This window comes from Podarcis raffonei, chromosome 5 (assembly GCF_027172205.1).
Source record: "Podarcis raffonei isolate rPodRaf1 chromosome 5, rPodRaf1.pri, whole genome shotgun sequence".
NCBI lineage: Eukaryota > Metazoa > Chordata > Lepidosauria > Squamata > Lacertidae > Podarcis > Podarcis raffonei.
In genome coordinates, this window is record NC_070606.1 from 98,361,493 (window position 1) to 98,387,905 (window position 26,413).

A 26,413-nucleotide genomic window follows, 5' to 3' on the forward strand; every position below is an offset into this window, starting at 1 on the left:
TGCATAAGCATCTTTTTGCTTTCTGTGCCTGTGTGCAGTGGGAAAGAATTCTGTTACATATCCCACAGTTCCCTGAGTTCCAATATGTGTGGGAGAGGAGCAGATACATGCTCTTAGGGTACGTCCCGCTCCCCACCACCCTGGAAATATTGTTCTACATGCAGGGGCCAATTTGCACACACACACACACCTTTTTTGAGAGAGAGAAAATTACTGTTTGAATCTGAGCCAAGCGTGCAAACCTCCAGGTCCATATTTTCCATTTTTTTGAGCCAAGCCTGCGCCTCTGCCACTCACTTCAACCTTATGCATAGAAATCCTACCCCAAGCACATTTGCAGAGCCCCTTCGTTTTCATTTTCTTTCTTTAAACATCTGCTCAAAACCTTCCATTGATGTAAATTGCTTTTTTATAGTAGCTTTTCCCACCCCTAGAATCATGTGTGTGCAGCAACTGTTACTGACCACAGCATTCAGCATCCTCAGAATCTCAGCGCTTTTTTGTATTTATATAAAGTTTCCAACCCTTAAGGCTGTGCAGATCACCTTGAAAGTGTGTGGTTGAAGCCTGGTGAAATCTCAGAGCAACAGAAAGGACAGGATTTCTGGGGCATGGAGCTACAGCGCCCTGCAGAATACTCTGCTCCACCCCAGAACTACAGAAATGAGTAACCTAAGCCAAAACTGTCAGATGCAGCGAATTTGCATGCCACTTACACAGACTGGCGTTTGTAAAGCAACAAAGCATACCCAAACCTGCCTGAGGCAGTTCGATTGTTATTTCTTCTAGCTCTTGCACCTGGTTGTTGTTTTTTAATTTCCCCTTTTCATTTCCCCCTTCCTCTTTAACCATGCATCCCACTGGGTTGGGGAAACTCCAAAGTCCCTTTTGAGGCAGGGCCAAGTCCTGGGTCTGGGTTTCTGTTCAACTCCTTGCTGTGACACACATACCTAATACTTCTAAAATGAAAGAAGCCTTCCAACCTGAGGTTTTCCCCTCCACTTGGTCTTTTCCAGCTGCTGAGAATCCAGCTGTACCACATGAAGAACATGTTCAAGACCTGCCGCCTAGCGAAAGCGTAAGTGCTGTGGGATGCAGGCAAAACGACAGAAGCCCAGCAATAGGGACAAGGGGAGGGGTGCAGAAACAGTAGTGGACTCCTCCCAGTGCACTCCTCCCAAATAGCTGCATCTCCTCCTATAGAACATCTATAGGACATGCTCTTGAACCACAAGGAACCTGGGCCGCCACCACCAGCATATGAACTTCTGTACCTCACTTTTAGTCTTTCAGGCACCTCCACCCTCCCTTTGTTGAGCAGAAGACGCATTCTTCTGCTCCTTGCTAACCTCTAGGCCTGGGCTTAAGCAAGACAAGATGTCTGTTGCAACTGTCCCCCGACTCCACCTGGTCGGTGGGGTTGTGGGATCATTTCCTCTGCTTCTGTGCATAGGGGTGTGCATTGTGTACCAGTGTCTGCTTGTCATGTGTGAAGATTGCACAGCTGTCTATATTTGTCAGTTGGAAAGCTGCGAGCGGCAGCAGATTCCCAGCAAGTGTTCAGCTGCCCAAACTGTCATGCGTGACATTCACACAAGGGTCTAACTATGCGAATGTAAACCCCCCCCCCCACTGCATCAGAGATGCATAGACCTTGCTGGGTTGTTGGAATGAACCTTAGTAACAACAGCAGCAGCAATTTTATTATTTATATGCCACCCGTCTGGGTTGCCCCAGCCACTCTGAGCAGCTCCTGACAAAATATTAAAAGCAATACAACTTGCAAATGGAAAATAACCATTGCAAGGGAAAGGAGCAGTAGGGCAGTGAGATGTTAGGTGGGAAATGTGTAGGCTTGAGCTTTTGAAGAGCTCTGCCAGCAGCCTTCACTTGCATCAGCTGGTCTGGCTGCAATATTCACTAAGTGAGGGCAGGGAGCATTCAGAACAGAACAAGGCTGCTTTGTCATGGTGCTGATTTCTGACTTGGTCCTGCAGGCTCCTGGATGCCTTTGACGCCGTGCCAGGTCATTTGACAGAGGACCTCCACCTCTATTCCTTGAATGACCTGAGTGCCACCAAGAAGGGGGAGCTCGTTCCTTGCTTGACAGAGCTCCTCAAGGCAGGTACCCAGCACGTTGAGAAATGCATGGTGGGTAACCTTTTTACTTCCCCCCACCCTTTCAGCCCCTCCCCATCCTCCCAATTTGTATTGTATTGGTTTCTCCACTGGGTCAAGTTTCGCACAAAAGCCATGCAGGGAGACCTGGATTTTCCCAGGCAGTGTTCTGGGTGTGTGCCTGGGTGCCAGGGAGGCTGATCTTAACCCTTCCTAGTGAGACAGCTTGAGCTGCAATCTCTATGGGAACATCGGTGGAGGAGCTTAGAATCGCTCTTGCACACAACGGAGAGGGTAACTTTGGTAAACCTCTTGTAATAAAGAATCACATGCACTGCTAAATTGAAGCTGGGATGAAGCTCATTTGAAACACAGTTCCTGTTCTGGCTTCTCCCACATCTCCCCTCACCCCCCACAAGAACCATGGGAGTGTTGGCATGGGGACCCTGCAGAACCCTGCAGAACAGTATAGGTATGGGAGAACTGGTGAAGATTGGGGGCCCTGCATTGCATAAGCAGAAATGCTTCCTGCCAGTGTTATGATGGGGAGAGGTGACCCTCTTCGTAGTTCCATCACCCTCAGAAGTTTGTGGGGGTGGCCCAGGAGAAGTCATTCTCTACGGCATTGGAATTCCCTCCCCGCAGAGGTGTGTTGGGCACCTTTGTTCTATGGTTTCTGTGGCATTCTGAAGGTGCTGCTCTTTATCCTAGCTCTTGACACATGGGAAGTATTTTCAGGATCCACCCAGTTCCTGGGACTGGAATTTGTTTCAGCTGTTGTAAATACTGAATTATAAATGGTTGTGACCAGCCTTGGACCCTGGGTAGTAAATTGAAATTATAATTTAATTGATTGATTGCAACAACAGCAAATCCTAGTGCACTGCCATTGTTGGATACACAGTATGTAATCACATACACAGTCTTGCTGTAATCCAACCTTCACGACCTGTAACCCATTTATAAGGGCACACACAACAACAGCTGGTTAAGATGCGGCAGAATTATTTCTGTGCTGCAGATTGGGTGGCCAAAGTTGCTTGCCTAAAGCCCTCAATGGCTCAGGCAAGATTTTCACAAGGGAGTTTGTGATTCCTTGGCAATGGTAGTTAATGAGATGGCAGGTAGCCTTGTTAGAGATCACTTGCCACTTTTGTGGAGCTACCGTGCCCAGCGCTAAACAGATGCCCATGGAGGTTGCTTGAGGGTGAGGCAAGGACTCCTTGGCAGGGCATTTGTGTCTTTCTGTGTGTGGACATGCTACAGATCCAGGGCTTCTCTGTCCCTTCAGAAGTGGGGCTGCAGCTTCTGCTGGGCTGTTCTCCTTCACTCCCCTCCGCTTCTTCCTTTTCTCCCCCTCAGCTGTGCCAGGCCAAGGGCTTCATCTGCGAGTTCTGCCAGAACGAGGAGGACATCCTCTTCCCCTTTGAGCTGAACAAGTGCAGGACGTGCGAAGGTGAGAACGGGAGCCACATCCCCTGCGGCTGGGTGTTGGAGACGCTGATTTTGCTAGTTGCTCATTTCCCTCTCCCCTTGCAGAATGCAGAGCCTGCTACCACAAGGTGTGTTTCCGCTCAGGACCCTGCCCCAAATGCGAGCGGCTGCAAGCGCGGAGGGAACTGCTGGCCAAGCAGAGCATGGAGGCTGACATCTCGGACTATGAGGAGGAGCAGGAGGAGGAGGCGGCCGTTGAAGGAGCAGCCACGTGACAAATGAGAGACTGCGGCTTGGTGCGTGGCCTCTGCCTCCAGGGACTGAACTGACAGAGAACTCCGACTGACTCTTCCACAGCTAATAAGCCAACGTGATGGGAGCCTTTGGGGGGGGAGTCCCTCAAAGGGTTATTTTGCACTTGCCTCGGGAGGTTTTGGTGCTTCCCTTCTGTCTGAGCCACAGGACGAGGGAGAGAGAGACTTGCTTGCTGTTTCCGCCACCAACTTCGATGCACTGCGGAGCCCAGTTTCGCTGCCACCACAAAGAAAGTAGCAGCTGGCTTTGCCTTGAGCGCCTGAACCTCTCCCCCCATGCCACTTGGGAGAAGCCGGTGGGTGATGCTGGTGGGCTTATGTGGCTGAGCTCCTGGCCGAGTTCCAAAACACTCCTAAAGGGAAAACGGCCCACGTGGAAATTTGTTATTTGCTGTATTGGCTGCTGTGTGCCAGAAGAGGCAGCTTTTATGTTTTTCTTTTGCCAAAACCACTGCCTATAACTCTGTATACTTTGCTGCTGAATGTCATTTATCTGGCCCTAATTTTTTGTGCCTGAAGGAAGCCAGAGAACCGAAAGGGGCATTCAACCTGCCCTTTTATTTTGTCAGGAGCTGCCTAGCTACAATAAATACTGGGGGGTGTAGAAAACCCGCTGGTACCTAGCGGGGTAAGCGGAGGAGGGTGGGGCGATAGTTGGCAAACCCAAGGTTCCCACAACTCTTCTCAGAATAATCTGTCCACACACCCCAACACCCTATTAGAGAGGACCTAGCACCTGCTTCCTTCCCTACCACCGTTTCTTCCAATTTGCCTAAAAAGTCTTTTTCCTTGCAAGGGAAATGTGGGCTGGCAGCTTGCAGAATTAACTGTACCCTTCCAGGGTGCTGGATTTGGCAGGGATTCCAGTTTAAAGCCTACATAGGGCAGAGCCTGGGGCTTTCTTATTGGGGGAGTTAACCTCTGGGCTCTTCCTTAGATCAGAGAAGATTTCTGACACTTTTGCAGCGATGCATTTGCTTCTCCTGCTGATATTTCTGCTGTGTTTCTGTCACCTAACCTCTAGTACTTACCCGGCTTTGATGGTAAATTGTTAGGTGCCTTTTGTTGTTTAGGGTACAGGAGATTTCCTATTACTGGTCATGTTTCATGATCAAGCAGACCATGAGGCTGGAAAGGGGCAATTATGTAGTAGGATGAGGGGCAGAAAATGGTGCTGAGGATTGCAGTTCATTTCCTCATTCTTGCAGAAGCATGGCAGGGTCCCTAGAAGCAGAGCTTAAAGCAGCCTTCATCCTCCTGATGTTTAGGCTCAATGGGAGCTGCAGTCCTGGAAGGGGTTCTAAACTGGAGAAGACAGGCTTCTAGCATGCTGGTGAGGTGGTGCTCTCTTGTTAACCACCAGCCATTCTGCTAGAATTAGGGGCTGAAGGGGAGTTAACTGGCCTGTTGCACTGAATATGGCTTGAGTTCATTCAGACACAAACAAAACTTTCTTTCCTCATATTAATAGGTGAGCCTCTTTGTCAGATTCCTTTAATTTGGTACTTGAAATGTGGCTGTGCTTTATAATCAAGTAGGGTTCTTCCACACCAACTAGTCTTTATAGTCTCTTCCCTGCTCCTGTTTTGCAACGCTTTCTCCTAGCACCTTCTTGCCCACCTTTGCTTCCCGTACCTTGTTCCTCGGCAGAGAGATGTTCATCAGCCCTGCTTAATCTCTAAGAGTCTACCTCGTCTCTTAATCTCCAGGCTTTTTCATCGGGGAATCTCTGGCCTGTGGGGCTTGCGGTCGGCACTGGCAGCAAGTCCTGCAGGATCCAGAACTCTGCAGTGCAGCCAATCCCTGCTTTTGGCACGGATCTTCCCTTTGCAGTCTGGCTTTGGTATAAAGCCAGGCTGCAGAGGAAGAAACAATTGAGAGCGCTTAAGAGAACCCTTTCAACATTGAGTTGTCTTGTCAAAATGGCCTGCGGGGGTGGAGAAACTTGGGATCTGGCCTGCCAACTGTATTCCGCCCCCCACCCCTGCTTTAACTCTGCTGGAGCCTTGTCCCAGGTGTCATGTTGCCCTTGCAATTTGGTGCCCTGACAGGTGTGCAACTGGTGGCTTCTGTGAGGCACCAGGAACCTCCTCATGTGCAGGTGCTGTAGGGGACGGGTGAGGGTCTGGCCAGTTGATACTTCTGCTTTTGCAAAGCCTGACGTTTCTCTTCGTAAGCCATACATTTATTTGATCTCTGCTCTTACTTGCCTGCAGCCCTCATGGCATATACTTGAGTTATGTGCCGTGTGATTGGCAGGATTATTTTACGCGACTTCATCCCCCCACTGATGCTGGTATTCCTCTTATGGTGAAAGCACTTCACACCCTTATTGACTGTGCTCGCAAACTTCTCCCAGACTCCTCTATGTGGCAGTTCCTGTGCAGGGGGAGAATAAAATGGAAGGGCCTCTGATGGCTGTGAGAGCAGCCTTCTCCTATCAGATGCTACTGTATGGCAACGTACCCAATTCTGTATATGGTGCTGTTCCGTAACAACCTCCTAGCAGAGCACATTGTGTGGTGTGGTCCTTCGGAGTGTTGCTGCCTAGAAGCTGCAGATTGTATTCCTTGCAATATGACCACTTTCAAAGTCAGCTGATTCTTGGATGTTTGAAGTGGCCCAGTCTGAAAGGACAGTTGGTTTGTGGATGTTAGTGAGGGTCAGTGTGGTCTGTAGGTAGAAATGGCACGATGTCTTGAGGAAGGAGGAGGTGGCATTTTTGGCACAGGTCACTCAGCTAGCACACAGCAGAATCTCCTGTAGGAGGCAGCATATGTCCTTTTGTGCTGGCCTAGACTGCAAGACCCATTTTCTAAAGATGGATAGCAGTGTCATTTTAGCTACTGTATTTTTTTAGCTATACATAACACACTAGAAAAACCCTGACCAAGATAAGCAGGACATACAGTTGACATGCGTGCAAAATGACACGGTGATGCTGTGAAGATTTACTTAAAGAATGCTATATAAAGGTAGACTACCTTCTATCTGCTTTTTCTAAGAACAGGAAGTTGCCCACTTCTGCTCAGACACGGCCTTGGAAGGTGTTGCTCTGTGGCTTCCACTTGCTTAATTCAGTGGCACTCTTTTTATGCCCCCCGGCTTAGAGCCTCAGCCTTTTGCTGCTGCTTTTGGCAAGGCTGAAATATCTCTGTGTTGTTTTTTTAGCTCCACGTGTAGTTTGCTCAGAGTATGCCCATGTCCATAATTTATAAAGGAAATGTTGAAATAATTGACTTCAGGTATGTTCAGAAAAAGTTGGTGGTTTGGTGAACTAGCAGTCTGGAATACGAGCGATTGAACCAGCTGAAGCAAAGCAGCAAGGAGCCGAGAACACAGGTTAACTCAGCAGGGTGGATGCTTGCGAGATGGAGATGGGGGCACACCACAAGCACCCTGTTGACTGAACGCCTTGGGTGTTTGTGGGTTGGTTATTATCGCAAGAGGGTTATTGGTGTTAGGTGGCAGTGGGGCGGTCCATCCACCTCACCCCACCCCCAAAGACAGGGTTTGCTGTGTCTCAAAGAAAACTGCGGGACCACTCCTCCCATTTCCTGTGCCTTCACAATTCCTACAGTAGCCTGTTACTATCAGAACTCTACAGAAAGCGCTTCCCAAATAATTTCTGATCTTTAAAAAAACAATAGCGACAGGTTTGCAGCAGCATAGAGTATTTCATGCATTCTGAAGCCCTCACTTGCTTCAGTTAAGAGCCTCTCTCATAGATAACTGTTGAAGAACAACATCTTTTATCTTGATTACATACATCAGCTCCCTTGACTGCCAAAAAACATTACATGGCTCTGTTTTATGGATTGGAGCTCCCCCTTGCTATCCCCCCTGCCTTTCAAAAATTGTTTTTACTTATTCCAGGGCCCAACTACACTTGCTGCTAATCATGTGCTTAACTTTTTAGGGCTCCAATCTGAAATACACGTCCAATCCAGATCAGTGCCCACCCAGCCACTGGACATTTGTCTTCTCTATTGAATATCACACCCTCCTGGCTATTTGCCCCCAAATGTGCCATGAACAGAAAAGTCATTTGGAATCCTGGTGATTTTTTTCCTCTCTCAAACGGTGGCAGCCTGGCTAAGTGTATTTTTCTTATTTTAAATGTGACCATCGTCAAACGAAGGTGAGCAAGCCCTCAACCTTGTGTCATGAACAGTCTCAAAAGATTGTAAATCCACACTGCAATCCTTTACAGTTAAGAAGAAATTTTGTGGGTTTATATATATATATATTTGTCAGCACTTCTGTTGATGACATTTCTTGTGTTTGTCAGTAAGGCCCTCTTTAAAAAAGCTATTTTCCAGGACAGACTTTTGCCATCCTGGTGCTCTCCTTCTAGCTATGGGGCTACAATTGCCATCAGCCATGGGTGGTGCAGTTCTGCTGCCTGGTGGCTGATGAGGAAAGAATAGCTCAAAACATCTTGAAGGCACCGGTTGGCAAAAGCTGTTCTAGATGCACTGATCTAAGTTCCAAAAGGGGGGTGGTAGGTTGTGGGGGTTTTTCCCCCTTTACGTGATAATTGTGCAGTCTCCTTTCTGCAATGCCTGGAAAGCACACAAAGGGAGAATGTAATGCACAGTGGAATGGTTTGGAAGCCAAATGGCCAACCCTGATGAAGCTGTGATCGATTTCTGGTATGCCCACGGTTTTGCAGAATGACTGCTGTCCATATTGTAAATGGTATGTGAAAGTTCTTTATAAAGAGTTAACGGTGGAGTAGAAACCAGATATCCACCTGCTGTTAACCACAGAAATGCTGTCCATAATAAACTACACTAATAAGCATGCTGCTTTTGCGGTCTCTGTTTTCGTCGAACGTGAAACGCCTCCTCATTCGTAGGTTCCAGGCTCTGTGGCTTTGCTGGGCTGCCATCTCCTCCTGCTACCGCCCACCATTCTGCCATGCAGAAACATTGTCAAAACCTGTCTGCTGTGTGGCACGCGGCTTTAGGATTGCATAGCAGGTAGAGAGCGGGGCTTCAGGAACGCAGCTTGACCTACTGTCGCTGCTTGTTCTGCACCATCTTAAAAGGGTGAGCAAAAGCTGCCTTTTTGCACTACAGCCGTTGTGTAACGTTAGGCTGGCCTCAGCCGCTGTGAAAAAGGCAACGTCAAGCCTTGCCCTTCAGCCACTTGAGGATTACTTGGAGAACTTTTGAGGGCTGTACTTGCGCTCAAACTGGTCCACGTCAAACTTCCTCTTGCAGCCAGCATAGTTCATGTAGCGGATCTTGCCAAACACAGCCCGCTCTGCCCAGCCTTGGTCGTGGATCCCACAGATAGACCACATGCAGCCTGATGGGAGGAAAAAAGAACAAACGGGTCTCTGCTTTTGCATTCTTCCTCCCTCCTTTCTCTGCAGAAACAGACACAGACACAGGTCTGGTGTTTCCAGCTCCGCAGGGGGTTGGACTAGATTGGCTCTTGGGGCCCACTGCAACCCTATGACTCTATGATACAACCACCCAGCCTCTTCCCATGACTGACCTACGTATCCACTGGGGTCCCGGCCATCCAGTTCATAGCGGTCATTAAGGTAGATGGAGAATTTCAGGGCCTCTTCTGGCGAAGTGGTCCACTCCAATATTTTCTTGGCCCAATACATCCTCAGGAAGCCGTGCATCTTCCCTTCATGAACCATCTGGAGCTGAAGCAGAGGGATGGAAAGGTGGATGAGCTATGGATGAGGCCTCCTTGGGATGTGCCATCCCATCAGACGTCAAAGAGATCAACCATCATATGACTTCCTGTATCAGGAAGCTTTTGATGTGTTGGTGTGTTCTTGGAAGCCGCCCAGAGTGGCTGGGGATGTGTTTATGGAACCAAAGGGGTGGTGGCCCGAAAAATGGGGGTGCACTGGTTTAGATAAAAGGCAAGTAAAGGGGGGGCTTTATGGGTGTCCCATAGGGGCAGCTGGTTGGCCATCACTATTGTTCACACACCCTTCAACAGCAGTTCCCACCAGAGTGGGTTACAACAGTTTTAAATTCAGAATCAAAAAGAGTTAAAACTAATGACAGTCACAGGGATGGAGTGGGGCCCTATGCTCTTAACCCCACAAGCAGGAAATAAAAACAACTGTACACATTCAGAAACGGCCCTTCAGAAGGTAGGCTGCCACTGAACATGGAGGCTCCCCATTTAGTTAGTATGGTTAAACAGACATTTTTCTAATCCCCATTTTAATTTTTTTATATATAGTTTTTTATTAAATTTTCTGTTACAGAATTTAAAATACTCATTTAAACATCCTTAAAATATCAATGACTTCCCTTCTTCTCTTTCCATGGTTCATTTTACATATCATAAATCCCTGCATATTTTACAAAAACTAAACCATTCAGTATTCCATTATTACACCCGTCAAAACTTATTTACACTGCTGAATTTATATTAATGCTGCCAACGTTTTCAAGTGTACACAATTATTTCCCATATATTCAATAAACGTTTTCCAATCTTCTCTAAACGTATGTTCTTCTTGTTCTCTTATTCTGTGTGTAAAATCTGCAAGCTGCGCATATTCTGTCAACTTACTGTAAGTTTCCATTCTTCTTTACTTGGGACCTCGCTCGTTTTCCATTTTGGAGCTAACGAAACACAGGCCACAGTAGTGGCACACATAAATAACTTTTTTGACACCTGGGAATTTCCACCCCTAATCCCCCTTTAAAGCCATCTAATCCAGCGGCCATCACAACATCCAGTAGCTGAGATTTGTACCACTTAACAAGGTAGGGTGTAACTTTTCCATTCCGATTGAGCTGCTCCTCCAAAAAGTTTTAGCATTATTGGAGAGGGAGATGCAGATCTCCAAGCACGTGACAGACACGTGCTCAGAAGCCAGCACATGCCCATCCAAAGCCAGGTCCTCACACACCTTTGGAGCTTAGGTTTACCTGTGCAGCATTCCAGAGAGGGTCGTGTGTCTTTCCTGCCTCCAGCTCTTCCAGTTTGTACAGGTGAGATCGCTTGTCTTTGGCGTGCAGCTTCAGCGTAGTCTTGGCCCAGTCATAAGCCCCTTTGAATGGTATAAGGCATAAAAGATTATGGTTAAAAAGTAAAGGTTAGGGGACCCCTGACCATTAGGTCCAGTCGTGAACGACTCTGGGGTCATCTCGCTTTATTGGCCGAGGGAGCCGGCGTACAGCTTCCGGGTCATGTGGCCAGCAGGACTAAGCCGCTTCTGGCGAACCAGAGCAGCACACAGAAACGCTGTTTACCTTCTCGCCAGAGCGGTACCTATTTATCTACTTGCACTTTGACGTGCTTTCAAACTGCTGGGTGGGCAGGAGCAGGGACCGAGCAATGGGAGCTCACCCCGTTGTGGGGATTCAAACCACCGACCTTCTGATCAGCAAGTCCTAGGCTCTGTGGTTTAACCCACAGCGCCACCCATGACTCTTATGGTTAAAAAGTAATTGAGCCCTATTAAAATGCAGCATTATCATAAAGAAGAAGAGTTTGGATTTGATATCCCGCTTTATCACTACCCAAAGGAGTCTGAAAGCAGCTAACATTCTCCTTTCCCTTCCTCCCCCACAACAAACACTCTGTGAGGTGAGTGAGGCTGAGAGACTTCAGAGAAGTGTGACTGGCCCAAAGTCACCCAGCAGCTGCATGTGGAGGAGCGGAGACGCAAACCCGGTTCCCCAGATTACGAGACTACCGCTCTTAACCACTACACCATACTGGTAAAAAGGTGAAGAACCCCTGGATGGTTAAGTCCAGTCAAAGGCGACTATGGGGTTGCGGCGCTCATCTTGCTTTCAGGCCAAGGGAGCTGGCGTTTGTCCACAAACAGCTTTCCGGGTCATGTGGCCAGCAGCACTAAACCGCTTCTGGTGCAATGGGACACCGTGATGGAAGCCAGAGCACACGGAAACGCTGTTTACCTTCCCACCGCAGCGGTACCTATTTATCTACTTGCACTGACGTGCTTTTGAACTGGCAGAAGCTGGGACAGAGCAACGGGAGCTCACCCCATTGCAGGGATTCAAACCGCCGACCTTCTGATCAGCAAGCCCAAGAGGCTCAGTGGTTTAGACCACAGCGCCACCTGTGTCCCTGCATTATCATATCACACATAAAGGCAAGCGTCGCAGAAGAGGTGTCTTTGCAGAGCAGAGAAAGGCGAAACAGGTGAGCCCATTTACCTTCCACCTTGTCATAGTTCGGGTTGTAGTAGCAGAAATTGTCCGCCAGCTCCCTCCGCACCACGGCCTCTTCAATGAAGGCTTCCGCCGATTCCTTGTACCGGCTACGGAGCTTGCGAACCTCCAGGATTGCTCTCTGGACAGAGATCTGACCTGTGGGATGACAGTTGCTGTTCAGTGGGCTTCTGAGATCTTTGGAACTTGCAAGAGAGACTCTGCTGCAGGCCACAGCAATCTTCTGGGGGTTCCCTCCCTGCGAAAAGTGAGGTTGCAGGGAACCAGGCAGAGGGCCTTCTCAGTAGTGGCACCCACCCTGTGGAACGCCCTCCCATCAAATGCCAAGGAAATAAACAACTATCTGACTTTTAGAAGACATCTGAAGGCAGCCCTGTTTAGGGAAGTTTTTAATGCTTGATGTTTTATTGTGTTTTTAATATTCTGTTGGGAGCCGCCCAGAGTGGCTGGGGAAACCCAGCCAGATGGGTGGGGTATAAATAGATTTATTATTATTATATTTATTATCTACTAGGTGCCTAAGGGGTCTCTCTCAAGTAACCTGGTCTTGAGCTGTACAATTGCCATCTTTGTAGTCAAGATAATGCCACTATTAATTGGTAGTTGTAACAAGGAGCTCATATATGCTTATATTCATGTCCTTCCTTCATCATCTTTAAACAGTTGTTTTGCCTGTAGTTTAGTGTTCGCATAGATCAGCACCCCTCTTTTCTTTTTACAATCTGAAGCTATAAATTCTTGTCCCAACCGTTTGTTTACTAAGATCTTCCTATGTTTTCGTGTTACATGAGTTTCCTGTAAACAGATCACATCCCATTTTTGTTTCTTCAAAATACATTCAATCTTATTTCTTTTGATTTTACCATTCAACCCATTAACATATATGCTTATATTCATGTGCATTGATATAAGCTAATTGGCTTGCTTTTAAAGTTCTCCTTAACTGTGGGGTTTGAGGTGCTGGGCTCTGAGCCCAGAAAGGAGAATTATCTGTAAGATTTGGGTACCTGCCACCTGTGCCCTCATATGGACAGGTGAAGCGATGGGAAGGCATGGCCAAAGGGACGTATGCTGTATAAAGAATGGATGAAGGTTTCCTTGGGTACGGACAAGCCATCTCCTTGCTACCGTGTCCGTTCTATGTCTGCAAAGGCTGGGAGAACGGGCAGGCTGGCTTGCTCTAACGGATCACTCTGGCATCTTTGACATCCTTCTTTGGTACCCCTGCTCCCAAATACTCCCACAATACTCCCTCCTTTGGGTCAGCAAACCAGGGCAACAGGGCCACAGATGTTGGTACCCAAACCTTGAATTTGCCCTGTAGCAAACTGGTAGCCAGAGCAGATCTAGCAAGCAAGGTGTTATATGCTGCTGGTGGTTTGCCCCACAGCCAACCTAGCAGCCTCCGTATCATCCCCCAAGGGTAGCCCCACATGGAGCGCACTGCAGTAATCAAAACATCTAGAAGGCCACAACCCTAAATAGTTTTGGAGTCCTCCTCTGTTCCTCACGTCTCAGCACAATTTCTAATACCAAGGGAGATCTGTTTCAGATGCCGCTGCTTCTTCTAAAGGCTGCTACCAACCCTAAACTTTTTGGGCAGAGCGGACAGCTGATCTGCAACCCACCCAGGCTTTGGCCACCCCGAACCCCCCCAAGGGTTTGACCCAGGCCTTGCAGAGGACCAGCTCCCCACTCACCAAAGTGGAACCAGGGCGAGAGGTTGCTCAGAGCTGCCCGGTTGGGATTGTTCCTGTCTGTGCCAAAGAACTTCAGGCGGTCCTTGATGAACTCTTCCAGCACCGCCAGGCCGGCAGCTGTCCCTGGCTGCGCCCAGGTCACCTCCTTCACGGAGCGGTCGACTTGCAGGCTGGCATAGCAGGCGTCCCAGTCGACAGGCTGCAGAGTCAGAGGAGGAACAGGGGTGAAAGCCGGAAGCAAGGAGGAGCTCTCCAGGCAAGGGACGTTCCAGCAATACTTAACATCCCAGAGCTCACGGGAGCATGGGCATCATTCAGCTTTTCATTTATCTTATTTTTATTTCATTTCTTAAATTCATGCACCGCTTTAATTTTATAGGCCTCAAAGCAGTCTACAAAAAAATGACCAGACAGGCTTACCCAAACACATAGAGTTTACTGCTGATTTTAATCCTTTGAATATTTTAAATAGTTTTTAACTGTTGTTGCCTATAATTTTATAGTTCTTTTGTAAACTGCTTTGAGGATTGATTGATTGATTGATTGATTTTTAACAATCAAGCAGCGCGTAAATTTTATGGAATAAAAATAATACATACTATTATTCAGGGCTTTTTTTGCTATTCTAAGAGAACAAGGGAGAAGTCCATTGATGAGCTCTGGCGCCTCTTTTTCCCCAGGACTCGAGGCAGCTTATAAAAATGCAAGAAAGCTAAACATATATACAAGACAATAGTTAGTATGCAATTAAACTTCAACAGGGTTAAAACAACATAAAAGCAAATCTATTAAAATACAGATGGTAAAAAATAAATACGCATTTGTGGGGTGAGTACTGCATACCTGTGGCCTTCTGTAAATGTCAAAGGAGCATAGAAGAAGAAGAAGAAGAAGAAGAAGAAGAAGAAGAAGAAGAAGAGGAGGAGGAGGAGGGGGAGTTTGGACTAGATATCCCGCCTTTCACTCCCCTTAAGGAGTCTCAAAGCAGCTAACAATCTCCTTTCCCTTTCTCCCCCACAACAAACACTCTGTGAGGCTGAGAGACTTCAGAGAAGTGTGACTGGCCCAAGGTCACCCAGCAGCCACATGTGGAGGAGCGGGGAAGCGAACCCGGTTCACCAGATTACGAGTCCACCGCTTTTAACCACTACACCACGCTGGGTCCCTTACACCATAGGATGCTCCCTTACCCCGAGTCAGACCATTGGTCCATATAGCTTGCTACTGTCCTTACTGACTGCCAGCAGCTCTCCAGGGTTTCAGACAGGGTGTCTCTCTCAGTGCTTCCTGGAGATGACTGGATTTGAATCTGGCACCCTCTGCATGCAAAACAGATGCTCTACTGCTGAGCTACAGACTTTCCACAGCTTTTCTGTCCCAAGTTTGCCCCAGCTGCAGTGAAGGGCTAAGGGAGACCAGCTGGAATGTCTGCAGCAGTTTGCCAATAATTACAAATGTCAAAAAAACAAAACACAAAAAACAACCCAGATCCCTGCTCCCAATATCAACTGCTACCTCTGCTTGGAACTCTGTGGGATAAGGGTGCCTGATGACAGGTGGGAATTCGGTGAGAAACTCAGCTAGCCGGTCATGGATTTTCCGGCGGATAGTTCTGGCCCCGTACTCCTGCTTGTCGGAGGCCACCCAGCAGGGCACAATGTTGTGAGCATCGACCTGGAGAAGCAAAGCAAGAGAAACTGCAATTGCACACAGCTCCCACTATCCTAACACTCACTATACAAAAATTCACTTATCCAAACCCAAGGGATTAATACCCAAGCCTCCTAGAATTGCTATGTACACCACAGATTCAGATATCCAAACAGCCAGACCTGCATGTAGTGCTGTAAACGAATTAGCAGCCTTGAACAAACCTTACTTTTTGTGTTTTCCTGCTTCATGGCAGCCATTTTGCCAAAAACCATGATGGGAGGGAGGGAGGGAGCTGGAGAGATCAGACAAATAAGACAGCGTTTTCCTTCTTTATTTGCCTTTTGCAAAGTTTCAGAGGGTTTTCCTGGGTTTTCTTGTCATTTGGGGGTAAAATTCCGTGGTTCGGAACGGATTAGAAATTTCCCCATAGGAATCAATGGAAACGATTGACTCATTATGCAAACATCTGCCTAACAAATGATTTCCTGAGAATGCATTGTATCTGAATAGCGAGACCTTTGTGTTAACGTGTAGAGACAGGGGAAAGAAGGATCCTAGGGACTTCTACAGCAGCCCTTGCCAATCTGGTGCCCTCTAGATGCTGTTGGTCCATAACTTCTCTTAACAGCCACCAATTAATTGTGGCATCAGCTTTTCTGGGATGAAGCTGCTGCTTCTACAATCTGTGACTGGAATAAAGACTTTTTGAGGGATCGGACACAAACAGTGAGGATTGGGACTGTTACATCTACCTTCCTGAAGCTTAGTACTGGCACCCCACAGGGATGTGTGCTAAGTCCCTACCTGTACTCATTGTACACATATGACTGCATATCATCTCCATCCACAGTAATTATTAAGTTTGCAGATGATACCACCATAATGGGTCTAATTGCAGGCGGAGATGAAACAGCGTACAGGGGGGAGGTTCAAAAAGTATCTACATGGTGCTTAGAGAGTAACTTGCACCTAAATATTAGTAAGACAAAGGAAATGGTGCTGGACTTTCGGAGGAAGAGAGGGGAACCTGCCCCATTGTATATTGGGGGCGTTGTGTGGAGAAAATTCCTGGGAATTTACCTTAGTGAGGACTTCATTTGGAAAATCAACAAAACTCAGGTGATCAGAAAGGCCCAACAAAGATACTATTTCCTCAGGGTCTTACGAAAGAATAATGTTAAACAACAACTGATGAACTCCTTTGACGGTCCACAATAGAAAGTGTCCTTTCATATTGTATCACAGCGTGGTATGCTGGCCTGACAGAAAGTCTCTACAGAGGGTGGTGAACACAGCACATGATATCATGGGCTGTTCCTTGAGTCCGCTAGATGACATCGCAAGGGATCGTTGCCTTAGGAGAGCGAGAAAAATTCTCAGGGATGACTCACACCCCGGCCAGAACCTTTTTAATCTTCTACCCTTGGGCAGGAGATATAGAAGTATAATCAGCCATACCAACAGGCTAAAAAATAGCTTCTATCCGTGGGCTGTTAGGCTGTTGAATGGAAAATAACATAGCGCAACTGACTTGTGAGGTGGTGTGCTGTGTGATAAGCACACAGAGTGCAATGAAATTGAATGTTTGGGTGGGCTGGGAGGCAGGCTCGGTTAGGCTCGGTTAATTTCATTGTACACAGGTTGTACATTGACAATAAAGGTATTATTATGACAGTGGATGCTCAGGTTGCGAACATGATCTGTGCGGGATGCACATTTGCAACCCACAGCGCCTGCAAACCGCAGCAGCACGTCTGCGTACGCATGGGTCGCGATTCGGCATTTCTGCGCATGTGCAAAGAGCAATGTAGTGCTTCTGTGCATGCGCGACTGCCGAAACCCGGAAGTAACCCGTTCTGGTACTTCTGGGTTTTGACGGTCCGTAACCCGAAAAAATGCAACCTGAAGTGTCTGTAACCCAAGGTATGACTATATTAAGCTTCCTTTGTCAGATTCAGTGAACGTGACGGAGGTTATGAACTCAGGAATCCAGGCAAGATGGTGGAATGCTCCTTGGAAGCACAACATCCATGTCACCATGGAGATACGCCCCACTGCCCCACAGCTCTGCCCAGATCACACCCCAGATGCCAGACTCCAGGCCTCCCTACCTGGACAAAGGGCACATCAGGTGGCAGCCTCGCCTGGACATCTTGCACCCACTGCATGGGGACGCGGAGGGGGGCAAAGTCCGTCACCACCCCGCCAATGCCGTGGGTCGTCACAAAGGGAGGCAGCACGTCCTTTGCGAAGCCTATGAGCAGGTGGAACGGGATGCTTAGTTCCTTGCACTCCTAGGAGACATGAAAAGGAAGCAGAGAATATTTGGTCACACAGGAAGCTTGTGATATCGACTCATAGACTACCGGTGAGTCTAGCTCAGTATATACCACACTGGCTGGCAGCAGCTCTCCAAGGTTTCAGGCAGGTGACACGTCCTGGGCCTACCTGGAGAGGCCAGGGGCTGAGCCTGGAACCTTCTGCATGTGCTCCCCCACTGAGTATCTAAAAGATACAAGTTTGTAGTCCTCATTGTTTTGAACGAAGCGTGAATTTGAATAGGAAGCTGGTTACATTATAAGCTGCCTTATACTAGACCAGTGGTCTCTCTCATTGAGTATTGTCAACACTGACTGGCAGTGACTCTCTAGGTTTTCAAACGGGTCATTCCCAACTCTACCTGGAGATACCAGGCTTTGTATCTGGGACCTTCTGCATCCCAAGCACATGTCCTTCCACTGAGCTATGTGTCTATCAAAAAGGAACAAAGTTCTAGCAGGTACAGATTTTTAGTTGCACGCATACATACAAGCCTGTGTCATGACTATCTTGGCTATGAGTGCAACTATTCAGGTACCAATTGTTTCTTTTAAGCCTGTCGCACTGCCACAGTCATGCACCGGCCCGGTAACACAAGTAAAGGTAAAGGGACCCCTGACCATTAGGTCCAGTCGTGGCCGACTCTGGGGTTGCGGCGCTCATCTCGCTTTACTGGCTGAGGGAGCCGGCATACAGCTTCTGGGTCATGTGGCCAGCAGGACTAAGCCACTTCTGGCGAACCAGAGCAGCGCAAGGAAAAGCCGTTTACCTTCCCGCCAGAGCAGTACCTATTTATCTGCTTGCACTTTGACGTGCTTTCGAACTGCTAGGTTGGCAGGAGCAGGGACTGAGGAACGGGAGCTCACCCTGTTGCGGGGATTCGAACTGCCGACCTTCTGATTGGCAAGTCCTAGGCTCTGTGGTTTAACCCACGTCCCCCGAGTGCTACCCACATCCCCCGAATAAAATCCCAGCTTTTCCAAAGCTCTCCTAGGTTACCCAGACAGAAAGTGTACCGTATTTTTTGCACCATAACACTCACTTTTTCCCTCCTAGAAAGTAAGGGGAAATGTCTGTGCGTGTTATGGAGGAAATGCCTACGGGTGGCATGCCTACGGATTTTCCTCCTCTAAAAACTATATGCGTGTTATGGTCGGGTGCGTGTTATAGAGCGAAAAATACGGGTAAGTCATCCCCCCTGCCCCATCAAAAAAGTGAAGTTGGCACACTTCACCAACACCCACCAAAAGGCTGACTTAGCGTGCAAAAGAATAAGAGCACAGAAATATTTCTGCTGTGAGAGGAGTCCTACCCTTGTGCTTCTGCACAAGTCTCTGTTCTGAGCACTCCCCTCGAGTGGAAAGAGGAAAGCCCAGAGTGCTGCCTCTTTCGTTGACCCAAAAATCAATTTTCTTTGGAGAATGGGTTGCTCTGCCGGGTAAGTGAACAATCCAGCCCCAGCTGACGCAGAGACCCAAGAGGAAAGGCCAGAGCAGTTAATCATGCAGAGCTGTTGTGGGAAGACTCCTCTGCCTACAGCTGCTTTGGGCTCGCAGGCTATTTACAGCATCCAGTAATATCCAAGGCAACACCATGACCAAGTACAACAATGCAATATCAATATAAACTCTTTATATAATCTATACGGAACATTGAACAATATGAAAAACCAAATAAACAGAAATCTTATAAATCTCTGAAAGTCACAAAATGTGCACTCTTGATGGATTCTCCTGAAAACGTAAGTCTCTGGAAGTCTTTGTAGACTATGCAAGTCTCTGAAAAAAGCAACGGGTCAGATTCTTATCTGATGAAAACAGTAAAGCTTTGTTTTATGACGTCCAATGCTGCCGAAATGGTCCGCAAACAGACGTAGTGAACAGTGATTCCGGATATACCCACTGTTTCATAGAATTCTTCTTTAGCACAGCAGGATACAGAAATGCTTCATAAACCCATCTATATGGTGAATGTATAGTTAAAGCTCTGGTTTTCCCAGTAGTGATGTATGGAAGTAAGAGCTGGACCATAAAGAAGGCTGATCGCCGAAGAATGGATGCTTTTGAATTCTGGTGCTGGAGGAGACTCTTGAGAGTCCCATGGACTGCAAGAAGATCAAACCTCTCCATTCTGAAGGAAATCAGCCCTGAGTGCTCACTGGAAGGACAGATCCTGAAGCTGAGGCTCCAAGACTTTGGCCACCTCATGAGAAGAGAAGACTCCCTGGAAAAGACCCTGATGTTGGGAAAGATGGAGGGCACAAGGAGAAGGGGACGACAGAGGACGAGATGGTGGGACAGTGTTCTTGAAGCTACCAGCATGAGTTTGACCAAACTGCGGGAGGCAGTGGAAGACAGGAGTGCCTGGCGTGCTCTGGTCCAGGGGGTCACGAAGAGGCGGACACGACTAAATGACTAAACAACAACAACAACATGATGAATGGAATTGTATAACAACAATATCTATGGAGCAGTGGTCATAAAGTTATGATATTAGATTGTTGTACTTGGTCATCGTGTTCCCTTGGATATTACTGATAATTGTTTGCAACACAGGGGTTTAATTGTTTGGTTACTATTTACAGCATCCGGCACGCAGCTGCAAATGACTTATCTATGACAGCTGGCCGCACCCTGGTGCCCTCAGGATATTTTGGACAAAGACTCCCATCAACCTTGCCCACAGGGCATGCTGTCTGCAGTTGATGGGCATTTGGGAAAAAGCTGGTGTGGCAAGGCTGCTGTGCCCAAATTCATGCTGCAGGCGGCTTGCCCACTAGAACCTCTCCCGGGTCCACAACCACTTCTGGCACCGATGCAACATCTTCCCGACACAACGCCGGTACCTCGGCCACTTCCTTGAGGCCTTTGATCAGGAAGCCGAAATGGCGGATGGTAGCCTCCAGGAACTTGGGCACCAGGCAGAAGCAGACATGCAGCGGCAACTTCTGTTTCAGGGCCAGTCGCTGGGCATAGAGAAAGGCCCAGTTATCTGGGGAGAGAAAGAGCAGGGAAAAGCTTAAAGGAATGGCTCTGCAACAGATGGTCAGCGGCTGGGAGTGTAGGGGGCGCAACAGACATGCAGCGTTTGGGCTTCTCCAAACCTCTGGGCCAGTTTGATGGGCGCAAGTGCCCCAGTTCTGAAGGCAAGGCAGGGCACCAGGCGGTATACAGTGTGGCTCAGGACCACGATACCTCAAGGAGCGCCTCTATGAACCTCCCCAGACCCTGAGAACATCTTCTGAGGCCCTCCTTCGTGTGCCTCCTCCTCAAGAGGTCTGGAGGGTGGCAGCACGAGAACGGGGCCTTCTCTGCAGTGGCTCCCCGTCTGTGGAATGCTCTCCCCAGGGAAGTTTGTCTGGCACCTTCATTATACAATCATACCTTGGGTTACAGATGCTTCAGGTTTCGTTTCTTCGGGTTACAGACGTGCCAAAACCCAGAAGTACCAGAACGGGTTACTTTTGGGTTTTGGCGGTTGCGCATGTGCAGAAGCGCTGAATCGCAACCCGCGCGTGCACAGACGTGCCGCTGCGGGTTACGAACATGCCTCCTGCACGGATCACGTTCGCAACCCAAGCGTCCACTGTACATCTTTAGGTGCCAGGCAAAAACTTTCTGTTTAACCAGGCCTTTGGCAGGCCTGATCAACACCCTATACCCTTTTAAAATGTGGCTCTTTTGGGGGGGTTATTATTGGGTTATTGTTTTTATTTTGATTTTATGTACTGTGATCTTTTTTGTGGACTGCCCTGAGATCTCCAGGTATAGGGAGGTATATAAATTCAACAAATAAATAAATAAAAATTCAGATTCCCTTCCTCCCCAGGCGGCTGGAGACCTGTTGCTATTTCTGCAGCAGGGTCTCAGAGGGTCGCTATCTCCAGCATCCTAGGGCTGCCCAATCAGCATAAATGGGGGATATTTTTAGTCACCATACAATACAATATCTCTATTGTCATTGTCCCATACAGAACAACGAAATTGAAAAAATCTACATCAGACATTCAAAAACCGACAAGCCTGCTATCCCAGCTATCCCAGCCTGGTTAGCCCCCTAAAAACTCTGATACCCCATAATTAAATACAATATACTCCCGCAGAGACTACCTTACACTGCGTTTAAAACCAAAATCGCATTTGAATAGGAACTGTTTCTCAGGCGGCTAGTCCTAGTCTTTATAACCCTGTACCTTCTTCCAGAAGGCAGAAGCTGAAAGAGATCATTTCCAGGGTGTGCACTATCCTGCACTATCTCTGCAGCTTTCTTATGACACCTGGAAGCATAGATTTGATCTAAGGTGGGAAGAGTGCGCCCAATTATTCTCTCCGCTGTCTTTACAACCCTGGACAGCACTGTTTTTCCCCTGACCGTGCGGCTCCCAAACCACACACAGAGACCATAAGTTATGCTCCCAATCTAAACACTGAAAGCGAAGGGTGCTTCAGATTCAAAGGAATTCTGTGCAACGTCCGCTCCATACAAGGGAACTTCATAGGAAAGTCACCCAGAAAGCAAATACTGCCAGGCTCCCTTGAATCAGCTGCCCCTGATAATCTGATACTTGCGACTTGGTCATTTTAACCCACGTGCCTATTTTATAGTTTTCTTTTTTTTATTACTTTCATCCAGTGTTAGAATCATAGAATTGCAGAGTTGGAAGGGACCCTGAGGGTCATCTAGTCCAACCCCCTTCAGGGCAGGAATCTCAGCTAAAGCATCCATGACAGACGGCCATCCAAACTCTGCTGAAAAGCCTCCAAGGAAGGAGAGTCTGTTGTTCTCTTGTGTTTCATACACATTATAAAACAAAACAAATAAATAAATAAACAAACTTTACCAAAAAAAGACCCGGTTTCCACACAAAAAATTAGATCTAGCCGAAAGGCAACACAGAGAGACCTGAATTAATTACTGCAATGCACCCCTATAATGGTTATTAATGTATAATTGCATAATTATAAAATTATTGTGTAACTTGGGAAGGTTGTATAATCTTAGAAGGGGCGTGGCTGTATCAGGAAGCGAGACGGCACTTCTGAATTTGCCACAATGCAATTGCTTTATACATGGCAAGGATGCTTTTTCCCAGTGTTTTGCCAGCCTTCACCCCCAGGCACTCCATCCCACCAATTACACAGAGGGGAAGAGGAGGCTGGGGGTGGGGTAAAGGTAAAGGTAAAGGGACCCCTGACCATTAGGTCAGTCGTGACCGACTCTGGGGTTGCGGTGCTCATCCCGCTTTACTGGCCGAGGGAGCCGGCGTACAGCTTCCAGGTCATGTGGCCAGCATGACTAAGCCGCTTCTGGCGAGCCAGAGCAGCGCACGGAAACGCCGTTTCCCTTCCCGCTGGAGTGGTGCCTATTTATCTACTTGCACTTTGACGTGCTTTCGAACTGCTAGGTTGGCAGGAGCAGGGACCGAGCAACGGGAGCTCACCCCGTTGCGGGAATTCGAACCACCGACCTTCTGATCGGCAAGTCCTAGGCTCTGCATAATAATAATAATAATAATAATAATAATAATAATAATAATAATAATTTATTTGTAACCCACCCATCTGGCCGGATTTCCCCAGCCGCTCTGGGTGGCTTCCAACGAAATATTAAAAATACAATAAAGCATCAAACATTAAAAACTTCCCTAAACAGGGCTGCCTTCAGATGGCTTCTAAATGTCAGATAGTTGTTTATTTCCTTGACATCTGACGGGAGGGCGTTCCACATGGCGGGTGCCACCACCGAGAAGGCCCTCTGCCTGGTTCCCTGTAACTTCGCTTCTCGCAGGGAGGGAACCGCCAGAAGGCCCTTGGAGCTGGACCTCAGTGTCTAACCAACTACAAGTAGTGAACTGTTGGTGCTCTAATTTTACTGCAAATATCAATGCACCTCTTGTAGTTTGGTTTTCCCACCCAAAAATAAGCCAGGACAGATTGTGGATCCCAAGCACCGGCCAAGCTCTCACCTTGCACTCTCTGATCTCGCGACATCCAGTAGAGGATGCCCCGAGCATCTTCCTTGAGATTGGGATCTTGCGAGATGAGACGGACGCGCTTCTTGTTGTACTTGAACTCTGCGACGGAGGGCGCCGCGTCCAGGCGGGCTCGCTTGACGGCCTCGGCCAGGGCGGCAGAGCCTCTGCTGCCCACATCCCCTTCCCCAGCCGCCTTCTTAGCAGCAGGCGGTGCCCCGGATGCCAACCTCCCGTTGCTCTCCAAGCCATCAGGGACTAATGCTCCCTCTTCTGCCCCTTCCTGCTTCGACTCGGCTGGCTTCCGCTTTCTCCTCTTCTGGGACATGGCTGGCCGCGCCCCGGGGACCGCAGAGAGGTTGCGCACCAACCACAAGACCCAGGCGGGGCCGGAATGGGGAGAGACGCAAGCGATGACCCGTCCGGGGAGCAGGCTGGAAGGAAGAAGCAGCCTGTAAGCAAGCACAAAAGAACATCATTGGTGGATCAGGCTATGGGGGCCTCCATTCCAGCCATCTCCAACTATAGCCCATATTGGTGTGGCAGTTAAGAGTGCCGGACTACGACCTGGGAGAGACCTGGGTTCAAATTCCCACTCGGCCACGAAGATTGTTTCCTCTCAGCCTGACCCACCTCAGAGAGATTTGAAAAAGGAAACTCAGAACCCCATGAAGCACCTTGAGCTCCTAGGGAGAAAATGTGGGATAGAAATGCAGCAATAAAATAAATAAATACCTGGCCCTTCAGGTATTTGAGACAACTCCAGAACATCTGGAGGGTACCAGGATGCTGTAATCCCATTTACTTCCCCCTCGCAGTGAATGAGATACCTTTGGGGAATCAGGATATGAAATCAACAGCCCTCCCCTGTGGTTTGTCCCGAGTATCTGCTATACAGAGGTACACTGTCTCTGGGCATGGGGGGTCTCCATTTAGCATCCAAGGCTACTGGCCTCTTCCTCACAGAGGCAAGAATCAAGCTGGTTTTGTCCAGCATGCGGCCTCCCAGCTTCTGCCTACAACTCCCATCAGCCCCTGCCAGCATGGCCAAAGGGTAGGGATGATGGGAGTTGTAGTTCATCAACATTGGGAAGGCCAGAAGTTCTCTAAACCGAGGTGAACTTTTGAAATAGGGTGCCTTGAGCGGGGAGAAGATTTGGCACCCCCCTCCCTAAATATTCCTTATTTTCACAATAATTATTTTTGGCACAGTTGCTTTTAATAGATCTTCTTAACAGGCGGACTGAAAATTCACATTATTACAAAAAACAGAAATGTTATTGTTTAGTGCCCTCTCAGCTTGGCACCCTGTGTTCGGGAACCACACGACCCTAAATCCAGCCCTGTCTAAGCTCTTTGGTGGCTGGTAGCTAGCTATGTGGTCATGTATGTTTTGCACACAGAATCCTGGCTTTAAAAAGAGAAACAACCTTCACAGTTGCTGCCGGTCAGAGTGGGCAATGCTGGGCACTTAAGGCAGCTCCTGCGTTCAAACCTTAGAGCACCAGTTTGGTGAAGGTGGCATTCAGCCACTTCACGGGACTGCTGTGCTCAGGCTGATTCTAGAGCAGAGCTAGACCAGGTCTGTCCAGTAGATTAGAGGGAAGAGAGAACAGGGCAACCCGAATGATTTGTGCAGTCCGGCCCGTGGACCAGACTAAGGAACTGCTTCTGAAAAAGGAGAAGAAACAAAGGATTTAACTCTTGTATCACTCCATCCTTTGCAAGGCGCCTCCGTTTTCCTCCTTTTTCTCTCTCCTGATCCCTGCCTCTTTCCCCTTCAATTCATAGTTGTCAACCTTTCCTTTTTTGCGGGAAATTCCCTTATTCCAGCTCCGTTTCCCGCTGCTTCCCGCTGCTATCCGGGAATGTTAGATATCCCGTAGACTGTCCCCGGGACAGGTGAGGCTGCTGATCCCTTATTTTCAAATCTGAGAGTTGACAGCTATGCTTCAATTCCTCATTTGCTCCTTTATTTTCCCTCAGTGGTCTTTTTTTTTTTTTGGCCTGTAGGGTTTGACGGGGTGGGGGGAGTTCCCTGGATTTGAGGCTGGGGGAGAAAGGGGAGAATACTAAGCCCCTATTATCCTGGCCACACTTTTTGGGGGGGGTAACAGAACAAGCCTTCCTTGCCCCCTTCATCCGCACAAGGGCCCCGCAAAGTAGTGTCAACAGGACAAGTTATGTTGTGCGGCCAGGGAAGGGCGCCAAGGGATGGGGGCACGGTCCGGGGCTGCGATCGCCCCCCCTCGCCGGCACTCACCGGGCGCCGAGCTCTCCGCGTGGGCTTCCTCCGCTGGCGCGCCAGGCCCCGCTTACACAACGCGGCGGCGGCGGAGGCTGGGCGGGGAGAGAGGCGGGCTGGGCTCCGGGAAGCCCCTCCCGCGGCCGCTTCTCCTCCTCCTCCTCCCAGCATCGGGGAAGCGGAACCCCGCCAGGGGCCGCCGCAGCCTCGCTTTCCCTGCTCGGGGAGGCAGACTCACTTTTGTGAATGAATCGCCCAGCGGATGGAACGTTGCAACATTTTACACTCGCGGGCCCCTGACGTCACGCGCTGTTGCCTGAAGCACGTGGCGGGGCGGGAGGGCGCCTGAATCTCTCTTGCTTTTTCTCCAAGCGGTGGGTCTGTTGTAAACAAAAATTGCCCTTTTCCCTTATGGGGTATCCAAGAGCCCATATATAGACCTTACACAGGTTCCCTATTGGTAGGAG

The 26,413-nt window shown here is 48.5% G+C and overlaps 2 protein-coding genes across 6 annotated transcripts in view; one reads left to right on the top strand and one right to left on the bottom strand.

Annotated features, from left to right (window-relative positions):
* RUBCN (rubicon autophagy regulator) overlaps positions 1-4,198 on the top strand; it is a 44,584-nt gene extending 40,386 nt beyond the window's left edge. For 3 of the 5 annotated variants that reach the window (XM_053387328.1, XM_053387330.1, XM_053387329.1), the window contains 4 exons: positions 1,017-1,078; positions 1,998-2,151; positions 3,481-3,574; positions 3,658-4,198. In XM_053387328.1, the coding sequence (XP_053243303.1) occupies positions 1,017-1,078; positions 1,998-2,151; positions 3,481-3,574; positions 3,658-3,827 (480 nt within the window). In that variant the 3' untranslated portion in view covers positions 3,828-4,198. The remainder of the gene's footprint in view (positions 1-1,016; positions 1,079-1,997; positions 2,152-3,480; positions 3,575-3,657) is intronic. The other 2 variants (XM_053387331.1, XM_053387332.1) reach the window with 2 other exon arrangements.
* A 4,367-nt stretch (positions 4,199-8,565) lies between these two features.
* LOC128413336 (deoxyribodipyrimidine photo-lyase-like) lies at positions 8,566-26,192 on the bottom strand. Its single transcript, XM_053387371.1, has 10 exons — positions 25,965-26,192; positions 23,696-24,153; positions 20,576-20,721; positions 17,523-17,705; positions 15,274-15,432; positions 13,759-13,957; positions 12,044-12,196; positions 10,787-10,908; positions 9,375-9,534; positions 8,566-9,182 (listed from the first exon to the last, which is right to left on the bottom strand). The coding sequence occupies exons 2-10, from the start codon at positions 24,027-24,029 to the stop codon at positions 9,028-9,030; spliced, it is 1,611 nt and encodes a 536-aa protein (XP_053243346.1). The 5' UTR covers positions 24,030-24,153; positions 25,965-26,192; the 3' UTR covers positions 8,566-9,027.
* Positions 26,193-26,413: the final 221 nt, after the last annotated feature.

Bases quoted from the DNA above. Each gene is read 5' to 3' on its own strand.
- LOC128413336 (XM_053387371.1), bottom strand. From the start codon at position 24,029: ATGTCCCAGAAGAGGAGAAAGCGGAAGCCAGCCGAGTCGAAGCAGGAA. The intron at 17,706-20,575 runs GTACCGGCGTTG...CATGTCTCCTAG, and splicing joins GCCTCAAGGAAGTGGCCGAG to GAGTGCAAGGAACTAAGCAT. The intron at 10,909-12,043 runs GTAAATGGGCTC...TACCATTCAAAG, and splicing joins GAACTATGACAAGGTGGAAG to GGGCTTATGACTGGGCCAAG.